We start from the raw sequence: 13,137 nt of genomic DNA on the forward strand, positions 1-13,137 counted from the left end.
TGTCTGTCGCTGGCAAAATAGCTGGAATCTATTGGACAAAGACCTTAAATCAGTTTGTGCCTTAGAGTACTCCAGGCAGTGGGTCCAGTGGGGAGAAAAGAGTTGAGGAGAGGGAAAGGGAGGAATCTTTTACTTTGGACCCAGTCTTCAGCAAAGGACTCCTGGTCTGACTGTGCACTCATTACTCCAGTAAGCTGGATCACCGAGGAACAACTTCAACACCTTGGGGATCTCCCTCTCCCTTCTAGCTCTGGGAAAGACTAGATAAGTCTATGTATATCTCCTCATTGCTCCCGTTGAGTTCCCAGTTAAGCAATCTCAGTTTTCCGTACTGAGGAGTTGAGTCGCAAGCTATGGAAAACTCTTTTCCACTTGCTTTTGGCTTCAGTGATAGGGCTCTTCCTGCCGAGTTTACCCAAGTGGTCTCTCCCATTTCATTCCGCCGCGTTTATGGCGGTGAATTTGCTTTCTCCGAACTCAACGAGGACTGAAAGTGCTTAACAGGGTCCCCCAGCTCAGGGATGATGGGAGAAGTGGAAAGAAGGAATCGTGCAGCGGAGAGATGACCTACCCACCGACAAACGAGGGAGTCAGAACAAATCAGCACCATTAGGCAGGTTTGAACCAATCCCAGACCTAGCCCTCTGTCCTCCGCTCTACCTTTTTCCCTCTTTCCCCCTCCCTCTCTACTATCCCTCCCTCTGTTTTCTTTGTCCCTTTCTCTCCTCTCCCTTTCTCTCCTTTTTCCCCTTTGGCTCTTCTCCCTCCTTCACTTTCTCTTCGTCTTTCCCTCCCGCCCCACCTCTCCGGGCCCGAAGGGTGGGGGGGACCCAGCTCCCGGGCGTACGGCCAGCCTCAGGGCGCTGCCATTGGCTGGGCTTCCTCGGCTGGGCCAGCCTCTCTGCGCCCCCATTGGGTGGCCTCCTTAGCCCAGCCCTGTTTTCCTGGAAAGTTCTTGGAAATCTATCAAAGGTATTTCCTTTCACCGACGCTGGTTAACTGCGGGCCAAGGACTGGCAGCCCAGCCCTGAGCTCGGCCTGAAGTGCTCCCTGTGCTTTAGCCACTGGGTCCTGAGGACTAGATCTGCCCCGTGGTTTCTCTCCTTGCCTCATTCCTCCCCTCCGTCTCCTCCCGGACCCGAGCTCCTCAGCCAGGTACACGGCGGAGCACGCTCCTCACTCTGCGGCCCCAGTCCCCCGGGACGGCTCGCAGCCTGCGCTCCTGGGCCTCCCAGTCCACAGGGACTCTATTTATACAACAAAGTATCTCTCTCTCTCTCCGTGTCGGTCTTTCTCTCTTTTTTTTCTATCGGTCGGAACAGTGATGTGAATACAATATAATTCCCGGAATCCACCGCTTCCTGGAATAGATTAAAAGAGGCAAACAAAAGATTAGTCAGTGGTGCGTTTCCCCCTCCCCTTCCTCCCCCTTCTTCGCCTCTCCCCCCGCCCCCACTCATTCTCTTTCCTTCCCCTCCAGCTCATTACAGCGAGTGGCCGCCTAGACGCTGGTCGTGTCTCCCGGGCTCCGCAATCCTCTCGCCTTCTCCTAGCCCTAGGACTGTCCGCCTGGCTGGCGGTGTTGAGCCTCTGGCCTGGACCGGACGCCCGAGTTCTCTGGGACCGAGAAGGGAAAGCGGACGGTTTTCCTCAGCTTCTCGCGGCTGGCTGCGGGAATTCTTAGCGCCCTGGTCCTTTTCCTAGAGCCGGCGTTAGGGAGGAGACCACAGAACCAGGAGCCCGGGCGAGCCCCGAGCTCCTCCCCGAACCCCTTGCGAACGCTTGGCTGAAGTTAGACTGACGGAGCCCACGGCTTGAACGGACTGGGCTAACAGTTCACCGGGTCGTTCCCCGAGCGCGCAAGGAACAGCCTCTCTTTCCATACACCCCTCGCTCCGGATCGGGACAGAAGAAGGAGCGAGAAAAAGGACAAGGGGGAGACCGCGACTGGCCTCCCTGAAGTCCGACGGGACATGATCTTCTGCATCCACGGGTAAGAGACACCCCCACCCCAAAGCCCTCCCAGTCCAGTCTGTGTGTGCACCCGCCATTCTCGTCTGCCTTTATCCATCTCCCTACCAGCCCCGGCTCCCCACGTTTGTCAGCCGCGGGACGGTGTAGGTAGGTTTGCAGGCTCCTTCTAGGGTCATCCAGCAAATTCAGACTGGTCTGAGGGGCTGTTTGCCCCCAAGGATCTTGCGCCCAGCCGAGATGGATGTGGAGAACGGAGGTGGGGAAGGCGTGGATAACAAATAAAAGCTGTCAGCTCCCAATGCATGCAGTGGTACAGACTTTTCTAGGACTTAGGGGAGGCAGATTTCAGAGAAAGGCCGAGACCAAGAGGGAAAGGAAGAGGGAAAAACAGTCCAAAAAAAACACCAAACTATTCCAGGTATTTTTGAAGTACGCTTAGGAAAGTCCTACCTCAGAAGAGACATGCATAAGTCTCTCCTGTTTCCTGGGCCCTTCAGAACTCTTCCCGCATTTCTTAGTAGCTGGGATGTACCTAGTCTGATGGGAAAACTCTTGTCCTTAGTGAAGGGGGGGGGGGGGGGGGGGGGGAGATAATGAAAGATGCCCTGTCTAGTCGAGCCGTCAAGACCCCATAGTTCTCACTGAATGAACAGGCAAGAGTCTGAGCCTTAGTTTCCCCATCTGTTCTAGATTCTGTCCTAGAGAAGGGAATAGAACTAGATGCTTTTAAAGATCCTTTCCAGCTGTTGACCATCTGGGCATTCTCAGGTCCTTCTTGAGAAACTCACACATCCTAACTCTTTTCTTTTGGAGGGTAATTAATCATAATGAGCCCAGAAGGAGGAAAAGAAAGTCTCTTCTCTAGAAAGAGGGAAAAAATCATTTCATTATTTTCTATTCCCCAAAGCAAAGACTTAGTCTTTTCCAAACTCTGTTTCCCCTTCTTTGCTCACTTGCTCTGCCCCCTCCAGGAATTTTTTAAAATTATTATTTTTAAATTCAGAACTAACTGAAAGAAGAGCAATTTTGGAGACTGTAAAACCAAATCCTCCAGACTTAATTATTGGTTTGCTTGTTACCTGGTTTCTGATGCTCAGGTCTCTTTCCTCATCCCATCATCTTAAAGACTACCCTTCCTCTTGTACTGCTCTCTCCTTCTTGGTGCTGTGGGCCAGGGAAAGAGTTCAACAGAAGTCCAAGAAAAGCAGTGATGTCTGGAGTTTGGGGGATTATTGCATGCTATCTCTTCAAAACTTTTCTAAGTCCCTTAGAAAGTAGGAAAAGAAATAAATGGAAAGATAGAGGAAGGGATTTTCCTCCTCTTTCCATACTTTCCTCCCTCCCTATTTTCCTTCTCTCTCCTTTTCATTTTCATTTTCTTCCCTCACTTCCCCCCTCCTTCCTATCTCCCTTTGCTCTCTATCTTCTTTCTCTCTCTTCTTTCTCCTAACTTTTCCTCTCACCTATTATTTTCTTTTCTTCTTTCCTTTCTTTTCCCCTCTTGCTTTCCCTTCTCCTCTTTTTCTCTTTTTTCCTCTCCCTTTGTCCTTACCACTTCTGAACATCAGGGATAGCCAGGTGACTCTGATGGTAGACAGCAGAGATTTTAGACCATTTTCTCAGATCTTAATGTCCCCTGCTTTTCTTTACTTATTAGACCCCCTGACCCTTCTTCCAATTCTTCTGAGAAAGTCCCACCCCTAAACCTAGCCCAGCCCCAGTGTATAATCTAGGCCTCTATTCTTCTCCCCTAGACTTCCTTGGCCTCTGGGTAGTTTGCTTGGCATGCTGGGCCTCAGACTTCTTGTACTTTGTTCCATGTTTCATGCTTGGCAGGAGGCATTGATTGACTCTAGGCTAGGCTGGTAGACTGGCCCCCTTCGAGCTTTGAGCTCTTCTTTGAGCTCCTTGTCCTGCTCTGTAGTTTCCTGAGCTGCACTGGAGGGGAACCAGTTGTTCATTTTCCTGCCTTCTCCCTCTCCCCTACTCATTCTCAACTATATCTGCCCACCTTTGAACTGTAGCAATGACAAAATTCTTCTAGTCCTTCCTTCCCCCGCCCCCAACTTTCCCAAGCCCAGTCCATTTTCAGGGCCGCCTGGCCGGAATCCCATCATTGCTCAAAAGCACCCTTCAGCTTTTGGGTCATGGACTTAAAGTGACGGTCCTTGAGATCTTCTAATCTAACCCCGATATTTTATACAGAAGAGGGAAAGAACTAAAACTCAGAGGGAAGGAGGCATTTGCCCCAGGTGTCATCAGTAATAAGTGCCCAAAGTAGGCCTTCTCACTTCCAAACTAATATTTTCCCCATTACACAAGGCTGTATCACCATCCAGAGCCTATCTCACTGGTCAGCAAGACAACATTGCTAAATGTATCATGTAGGCACTTAGTTACACATATGTGCATGTACAAGCATATTTATAGATATTCACATGTGCAGATCTCTAACACTCCAGTGCGAATACATGACTGTATATAATGGGAGCCTATAGAAATGCCCAGTAGGTCCCATGATGGAGTGAAATGTCTGGGCATTCACATGGATATTCCTATAGGGTGTTTTCCAAGGCCCCCCCAGAATGTCAGCTTCTTAGAATAAGGGGTGGGCCAGAGGGATGGGGGAAAGGCCCCGCCCCAAAGCCAATAATAGGAATAACGAGAAAATTTAGAGACACTAATTAATTTTGTTGTGTGTTTCCCATGTGTCCCCACAGATTATAGGGGGGGGTTAGGAGAAAAGGGTAGTTAAACCTTTCAAGATATTAGAAAGCCCTTTTTTGGGCTTAACCTTACCATGTAAAGCATCCCTCAAATTGGTTTTTCTCATTTTATCCTTTCTGTTCTTCTGCCCTTTCTTTCTCTTTCCAAATGCTCCATCTTTGCTGGATAGCCAATATGGAGTAGAAAGTTGAATAGGACCTGGATTCAAATCCTATTTTTTGTGAATTACAAGCAAATGGGAACTTTTAAAATAAAGTTTTTATTAAAAAAAAAAAAAAAAAAAAAAAAAAAAAAAGGAGAAGGGGAAAAGAGAAGGAGAAGGGAGAAAGGAGAAGGGGAGAAGGGAGAGAAGGGGAGAAGGGAGAGAAGGGAGAGAAGGGAGAGAAGGGGAGGGAAAGAGAAAGGAGGGGAAGGAGGGAAGGAAGGAGGAGAGAGAGAAGGCGGAGGGAGGGAGGGAAAAGATAGAGGGAGAGAGAGAGAGAGAAGGAAGGAGGAGTGGGGGAGGGAGGGAGAGAGAAAAGGGAGGAGGGAGGGAGGGAGGGAAGAGGAAGGAAAGGAGGGGGAGGAGGGAGGGGAAAGGGGAGAGGGGAAGGAGGAGGAGGAAAGGGGGGGGGGAAGGGAGGGAGGAGGGGAGGAAGGAAGGGAGAGGAAGGAAGAAAGGGGAAAAGGGAAGGAAGGAGGGAGAGAGAAAGAGAGCTCATTACAAAGCTTAAAAAGCTATAGAAATGTGAGCTGTGAATTTACTCTTTCCCCTTCCTCATAGGATCCTGCAAAGTCAGAACTGAAGAATTTTTAGAAGTCTATTCCAGAACTCTTATTTAGCAGATAGAGATATTGAAGCTCACAGAGGGATTTGCCTAATATCACAGAAAAACAGTGACAATGCCAAGAATAGAACCCAGGCTTCTTGACTCCCAAACTAATGATCTTTTCAAAACTTAATTAATTTTGTAGTCAGAGGCAGCTGATGGCACAGTGGATAGAGCACTGGTCTTGGAGTCAGGAAATCAACTCTGACCTCAGATACCTACTAGTTGTGCAGATCGACTTTCTTTTGCCTCAGTTTCCTTAACTCTAAAATAGGATAATGTAGCATGTTCCTCCCAGGGCTGTTGTGAAGATCCAATAAAATGACATTTGTAAAAGTGCCTGGCATATAGTAAGTGCTATTTAAACATTTATTCCTTCTGTCTTAAAATAAACATTGTTTCCCCCCTATCCACTCCATCTCCTTAAACTGAAGAGAAGGAAAAAGAAAAAAGAAAACCCCTGTCATATGCATAGTCGAGCAAAACAAATTTCCATGCTGGTCATGTCCAAACTGTAGACCTCATTCTGCATCTTGAGTCCATCATCAAGGGTAGTATGTTTCCTCATTGGTTCTCTGGAAAGATGGTTGGGTCATTGCATTGATCATTTAAAGCTGCCAAATCAGTGTCTTTCCGGGACATTGAAATGCCTCCTTCATCTTCCTCCCTCCTTTCCCATCCCTTCCTCCAATTGTATTGAATTTCATTTTTGTTCTCATTTCCACAATGAGAACTGAGACTGAGGCTGCCCAAGTATCCAGTTTCTCACTGAGCCAATTAGCTCAGGACTGTCCTGTGGAGAAGGTACAGGCCCTAGACCCAGCATAGGAGAGGCATTGAGGTGATTTCTAATAGAACTTGGTCATCTGAGCTCATTCTCACAGCAAGGGCTACTCACACTTCTCTTTTTGGTTGCCAGGGCTTCCTCCTTGAGACTAGAACTGTTCTGAAATCGATTTTGAACATTTGGAAGGTGTTTCTTTTCCTAATACCCTGTGAGAAAGTCAGGGCAGGTGTAGTTTTATTTTTAAAAAATTACCCTCACATGGCAGATAGTGCTGGGTTTTCAATTCTACTTCTGACATTTACTAGCTTTGCAACACCGGGCAAGGCACTTAATCTGTCTGAATCTCAGTTTCCTCATCAGTTCAATGGATAAAATAACACCTCTAGTACCTATTTCACAAAGTTTTGAGGCTCAAGTGAAATAATACATGCTAAGCATTTTGTACTGACATAGTTATTAGCTGCTTTCTCTGAAGGAAAAAATATATGTGTGTGTTCAGGGACGGGGGCAACAGGGAGTCATGGATACCATAAACCCTAGATGGAATGCTTGGATTCTTAGACTTACAAGCATTAGAGGAACAAGGGATGATGTGATGGATGACAAAAGTATAGATGAGCATATATATGACAGGGGTTGGGCATGTGATTAGTGATGAGAGGAGAATAAAAGGTGTGGAGGGAAATGAGGGAATAAATGGGAGGGGGCCAGAGGGGCAGTCCTTGGGGCCTTCCTTTCATAAATAGGGCATCCTTCCTTGCAGACCCCATCCTTTATTGGAAGAAGAGAAGATCGGCAGGTTGACAGTAACCGGGCTAACTGAATTACCAGAGCCAGTCATGCAGCCCCTGTCGGTGACCTCCTTCCAAGAGGAGGAAGAAGCACCTCCCCTGATGGAGAATGAGGTGCATCAAGTTCGTGACCCTGAGGAAGACTTATTATGTATTGCCAAGACATTCACTTACCTGCGGGAATCTGGTGAGTGATTCCCTTCCTAGAGATATGAATGTCGGGCACTCATTAAAGGTCTAGAGATGTAGACAGAGGGAAGAGGAGAATGAAATGGTTCCTGTCTAAGGAGACTCCTGTGAGGTATTGAAACTTCCCTCCCCTCAGGGATCTCCAAGACAGAAGCAGGTGATGTGTTCCCAGGCTTCAATGGTCTTTGGGGAAAGAGAATATCCAGGGAGGAGTCCTTTATTTTTCCATATATTGCACTAGAAATATCCAACATATTCCAAATGTCTCTCTCTGGGAATGATCCCTCACAGGCTGCTGTGGTAAAAAACATTTTGTAAAGGACATGTGAGCTCTTAACAATGCCCACAAGGCCCCCTTTTTCCCTTCCCTGTGAAATGAGACTGGGATCTGCTGCTTCCTTGGGTGGGGTGGGGGATGAATCAGCAGTACTTAAGATTAACAGTAACACGGTTCCCTCTGCTCTGGGCCGCCAGGTTGGTACTGGGGATCTCTCACGGCCGGAGAAGCCAAACAGCACCTTCAGAAGATGCCCGAGGGCACCTTCCTGGTACGGGACAGCACCCACCCCAGCTATCTGTTCACGCTCTCCGTCAAGACCAACAGGGGCCCCACCAATGTTCGCATAGAGTATGCCGACAGCAAATTCCGGCTGGATTCGAACTGTCTGTCCAAGCCGCGGATTTTGGCCTTCCCGGATGTGGTCAGCCTCATCCAGCATTATGTCACCTCCTGCACGGCTGATGGCAAGAACGACACCCCGTACCCATCCCCTGCCTCCCTCCTGCCCAGCCACAAGGACATGGTTCCCAGCACAGCCACCATGGCGGCTGTCCACCTGAAACTCATTCAGCCCTTTGTGCGAAAGAACAGTGCCCCGAGCCTGCAGCACCTGTGTCGGCTCACCATCAACAAGCTCACTGCCGAGGTTGACCAGTTGCCTCTGCCTAAGCGGATAGGGGACTATCTCAGGCAGTATCCTTTCCAGCTCTGAGACAGAGCCCGCGGCCCACTTCTCTGGGCAGACCCGGGGAGAACCGGAAGCGACCTCCTCATTTGTCCTTCTACAGAAACTATCTCACAAGACACAGACCTCACAAATCCAACAGGTGTGGATTATGATAACTACCTTTTGGGGATTGGGAGTGCTCCTTCCCTTTCCTCCTCCCCTACTTCCTACCCATCCTTGTGGGGAGCAAGGTGCTTGGTCTGTGTCTACAGACCTGGGGACCCGAGAGCAGGACAAAAGCCTGAAGTTCCTGGGGGTCAGACCAGGACCATGGGACTGGGCTCCTGCTTCTTTTTTCCTGACCATAATGGGGAGACCTTGAGGGTATCATCACCCTCTTCTGCTGTGCCAGGATGTGGGACCACCCAAAGCCGTACTGGGGTACCCTCTGACTCCGTCATCTATGTGCCAACTACCTGAACCATGGGGCCCTGGCTGCCTCTCTGCCCTGGGCAACAGGCCAGAACAGAGAGCCCTGCCACCTAGGCCCGGCCTTCTGCGGAGGCAGGCAGTCAAGCTTGCTTGCCACTCACCCGTTGCCAGCCCCACCCCCGGCGAACACTACCTGACTGGCCGAGCTTGCCAATGAACATTTCTCATCGGAAAAGAGGCAGCGGAAATTCCTTCCTCCCTTGCCATCCACCCTTCTCCGTCCATGGGAATTGCCAAATCCTGGCATCCTGGGGCTCTCAACACTCATCAATAAAGTCTGGGAGAGAGGGAGGAAGGGGAGGCCACAGGAAAGAGATGGAGGTCTTTTGGCCTGAGGCCAAAAGGGACCCAACTGTTTTTGAGTATTTATTTATTTATTCTTTCTGTTTGTTTGTGGTTCAATAATAGCAGAGCAGGGCCTAGATTCAGCAAGCTGGTCTCAGCCTGTTTCAGGTACCTGATTCACGGATCTTAGAGGGCTCTAAAGTGTCCCAGAGATCTAATTTTTACCTGTTTTCTCTGATGTGGCAAAGTCTTTTTCTTAAATGAAGTCTGTCTAACCAAATCAGTGCCAGTAGATAAAGCTCCTCCCTGACCTTGAGCACCAGCTCCCCACCTCCCCAGCCCTCTGGAAGGTGTCTTCCCCACAGGGAAAGGAAGCCCTTATCTTCACAGGGTTAGAAGGCCCTTACCTCCACAGATATGAATTCAGTTACGGCTGAGGGCCCCCCTTCCATTCCGGCCCTCCCACCTGAATCTCAGAAGAAATTGTGCACATTCCCATGAGTGCTCTGGTCCTTTTCCAAGGCTCCTGAGGTTGCAATGGCAAGCTGTCTTCTTGCACACTAATAAACAGGTCGCTCGAGGGGCAGGGGCTTTTAGGGGGTGGGATGGGGTGGGGGGCAGGTATGCAACAGGGGGTGGGTATATTTGAATAGTTCATCTGTGACTGTAACCTCATTTCCCTTTCCTTAGGGACCCTGGGAAGGTGATTTAACTTAGTCACACAGAGAGAATTGTAAATCTGATTTACAAAGAAATTTTAAAAATAATAATTATTATAATAAAATCACTATTGTAGTGGTCTCCTTTTTTACTCCAATCCAAATTGGGGAAGGGGGGCTGGGGACTAAAAACCAAGCCACATCAGGATCATTTAGAAGACCTGGAAATATTTAACTTGATACAAGAAGGCATGGTCTCTGTCTTCAAATGTTTGGAGGGTTTTCCATGTGGAATTGACAACAAACTTTTCCTCTGTAAAGGGCAGGACAATGGACCAAAGGGTAAGAGTTTTAGGGAGGTAGATTTCCACTGAATATAAGGATCCATTTCTAATAAAGCTATCCAGTAATGGAGTGGGCTGCTTTTGTAAGGTAATGAGCTCCCCACTGTGGGAGTTATTCAAGCATAAACTATACACTTGCCAAGTCTAGATGTCTAAGGGTTATTCTCATATCAACTAATCTGAGGCTTTGTCTAGCTTTAGAATTCTGTATAGAGTCCTGGGCTGTAGAGAAAAGATATTTTTCAGATATAAAATCTTTAGACACCTCATGATTTGGTAAAGGGAATAAATTTCACATGAAATTACAAAGAGAAGTGGGTAGGAAGATGACCAAAAGAAATAAAAACTAAATGTTCTGCTTGAAGCCATTTAATCTTGCTTGCGGGAGAGGCATCTGATCTGAGCTTAAAGGGTGAGTATGATTTCAATCCACAGAGATGGAAGAGAAGTGAACAGACAACATGAACAAAGGTGTGAACTCAAAGAATAGACAACATGAACAAAGGTGTGAAGCAAGAAATGTTTCCAGAATAGGGAGTCATCCAATTTAGCAATAATATAGAGGAAGTAAAAAGAACTAGTGATAGTTAAATTTTTCTGGCATGGAGGATCCTAAAAAGTCATAATGAGGAATATGGGTTTTTTTTTTTCTGTAGGTAATAGCTATGACATGTTTTGAGAAGTGACCTGTTTATTAGGAAAATAACTGGTAGAGGGGCTTAGCATAAATTAGAAGGGGAAAGGTGAAAAGAAATCCCCCATAAGTCATTCTTCCTATAGACTTGCTATGTACCATGGTAGTATATAAACTTACATGGTAGATAAATAGGAGGTAATATAAGAGAAGGCCTTAAGCCAAGGGAGACAGATCTTCTGCAACAGGTGGAGAATGACCTATCTTGAGGGGAGCCAGGGATTCTAAGAAGCAGAGATGAAGAGGGAGAACATTCCACGCGTGGGGATCATAGCTAACACAAAGCCATTTGTGAGGACCAGCAACAGCTAGGATGGCTGAACCACAGAGTACATGGAGGGGAATAATATGTAAGAAGTTGGGAGAGATCCTAGATTCTAAAGTGCTTTAAAGAGAAAAGGAGTTTACACATAGTTTTGAAATGTTATAGTTTAAAACTTAGGGATACTCAGTTCAAAATGTCCAGTAGATAGCTGATAATATGAGACTGGACTGTTCAAGGATAAGGTGAGATATATAGACTGGAAATCATCTGTATAGATAAGAATATTGAATCTGTGGGAGCTGATGAGATCACCAAGTATATAAATTAGATTGGAAATAGAAGAGGATCTAGGCTAGAGCTGTGGGGTGTGTCCACAGTTAGTAGATATGGCATGGATGGAGTCCCAGCAAAGGAGACTGAGAGGAGTGGTTCAATAGGTTTGAGAGAGCTAAGAGAATAGTGTCATGAAAACCTAGAGAGGAGAGAATGTCCAAGGCCAAATGCTGCAGAAAAGTCAGAGGATGACGTTTGAGAAAAAGCTATTAGATTGGGCAATTAAAGAGCATTGGGCGGTTGCAATTTAGATAGGGTGAGAATGAAGTAAATCATAAAGTAATAAATACAAGAACAATGGTGAGAGAATGAGGGACATTTCAATCAAAAAATGATCCCATTTCGTCCTACAAATGCTAATCCCAGGGCTGCAGACCCCATTCCCATGGTCCGGCTTTGAGCAATTATTAACCATCCTTCCCCTAGTCAGTGTGACTACTGGGAGGTTTTGTGGTTTTGTGATCCTTCATATATAATTCTTGGCAGGTATTTTTGGGTAACCCCTCTATAGAGGAATAGAGGAAACTGCTCTTCTTCATCTTCAACAGTACTGAGACACTCAGTACGTAATGGCAATGTCAAGCTGCTCCCTGGTTGTTGTTGTTTTGTTTTGTTTTATAATAAAAAAAAAATCCTTTATTTTATTTTTATAATGATCTACATTCTCTCCCTTCTACTTCCCCTTCATACTCATTAAGGAAAGAAAAAACAAGCCCGTCTTGCAATATTACGTATAGTCAAGCAAAACATTGGCCATGTTAAAAAAAAAAATCTATTTCAATCTGTACTCCAATTCCATCGCCTCTCCTTAAGATTGGTATTATATTTCATTACAAGTTCCTTGGAATTATAAATGGTCTTTATCTTGATTAGAATTCTTAAGTCTTTCAAATATATTTCTCTTTATAATAGTAGTTATTGCATACATTGTTCTCCTGATTCTACCAATTTCACTCTGTTCATTACTTCATACTAGTTCAAATAATCCCCAAATCTCTCTGAAACTATCCCCTTCATTATTTTCTTATAGCACAATAGCATTCCATCACATTCTTGTTTAGTCACCAAGGCACCTACTGGATTAAAAGGAAACCCCCATAATGTTCTTCATCTTCGTAGTGGTGAATGCTTCTTTTCATGCCACATTACCATCTCCCTGGAATCTTCCATTCTCTTCATTATCTTTCCCCAAGACTATCATGGAATTCACAGAATTTAGAGCTAGAAGTTACCTGGGACTGGAAGGGGTCTTAAATGTCACCTATCCAAACCCTTTCATTTTAGAGATGAGAACCATGGAGGGATCTCTAATGAAATTTAGAGGTCTTAAATCTCTATACTCTCCTCTGTAAAATGATGAGATTGAGTATTATGATCTCTCCAACCAACTCTACCATTCAATGTTCTATGTATGGGCTTTTCTAATTCTGATGGTCTTTGAGTATTGATATCTAAGAGGCAGGTGGAACAGTGGGGAATCCACTGAACTTGAAATTCAAATCCAGTTTCAAACACTTACTAGTTGTGATAGCTTAGACAAGCCATTTAAACTTTGTTTTCCTCAGTTTCCTCAACAATATAATAGGGATAAGATTAGCATCTACCTCCCCAGAGTTTTGTGAGGATTAAATGAGATAATATTTGTTTTAAAAAAATACTTAGCTCTAGATAGTAGGCATTTAATAAATGATAATTCCCTTCCCCATCCAGGGACCCAGAAACCTCTAGAGTGGCATTCAGATCAACCTGTTTTACAAGTTTTAATAGCTTCAAGTTTTGTCTGAAATCATTCATTGGCACAGGATGTTAACCCCATGATGATGGGTGTGGCTCAATTCTTC

At 46.1% G+C, this 13,137-nt stretch overlaps 1 protein-coding gene and 1 long non-coding RNA gene across 2 annotated transcripts; one reads left to right on the top strand and one right to left on the bottom strand.

The window, feature by feature from the left end:
• Positions 1-1,282: 1,282 nt before the first annotated feature.
• Positions 1,283-1,579, bottom strand: LOC116422276. Its single transcript, XR_004232845.1, has 2 exons — positions 1,489-1,579; positions 1,283-1,361 (listed from the first exon to the last, which is right to left on the bottom strand). It is a non-coding gene; the product is annotated as an uncharacterized LOC116422276 (long non-coding RNA).
• Positions 1,580-1,909: 330 nt separating this feature from the next.
• Positions 1,910-9,787, top strand: CISH (cytokine inducible SH2 containing protein). Its single transcript, XM_003762263.4, has 3 exons — positions 1,910-1,993; positions 7,061-7,275; positions 7,752-9,787. Exons 1-3 carry the CDS (start codon positions 1,974-1,976, stop codon positions 8,267-8,269), a joined length of 753 nt encoding a protein of 250 aa, XP_003762311.1. The 5' UTR covers positions 1,910-1,973; the 3' UTR covers positions 8,270-9,787.
• Positions 9,788-13,137: the final 3,350 nt, after the last annotated feature.

This window comes from Sarcophilus harrisii, chromosome 1 (assembly GCF_902635505.1).
Source record: "Sarcophilus harrisii chromosome 1, mSarHar1.11, whole genome shotgun sequence".
Lineage (NCBI taxonomy): Eukaryota > Metazoa > Chordata > Mammalia > Dasyuromorphia > Dasyuridae > Sarcophilus > Sarcophilus harrisii.

Bases quoted from the DNA above. Each gene is read 5' to 3' on its own strand.
- CISH (XM_003762263.4), top strand. From the start codon at position 1,974: ATGATCTTCTGCATCCACGG. The intron at 1,994-7,060 runs GTAAGAGACACC...CCTTCCTTGCAG, and splicing joins ATGATCTTCTGCATCCACGG to ACCCCATCCTTTATTGGAAG. The intron at 7,276-7,751 runs GTGAGTGATTCC...CTGGGCCGCCAG, and splicing joins CACTTACCTGCGGGAATCTG to GTTGGTACTGGGGATCTCTC.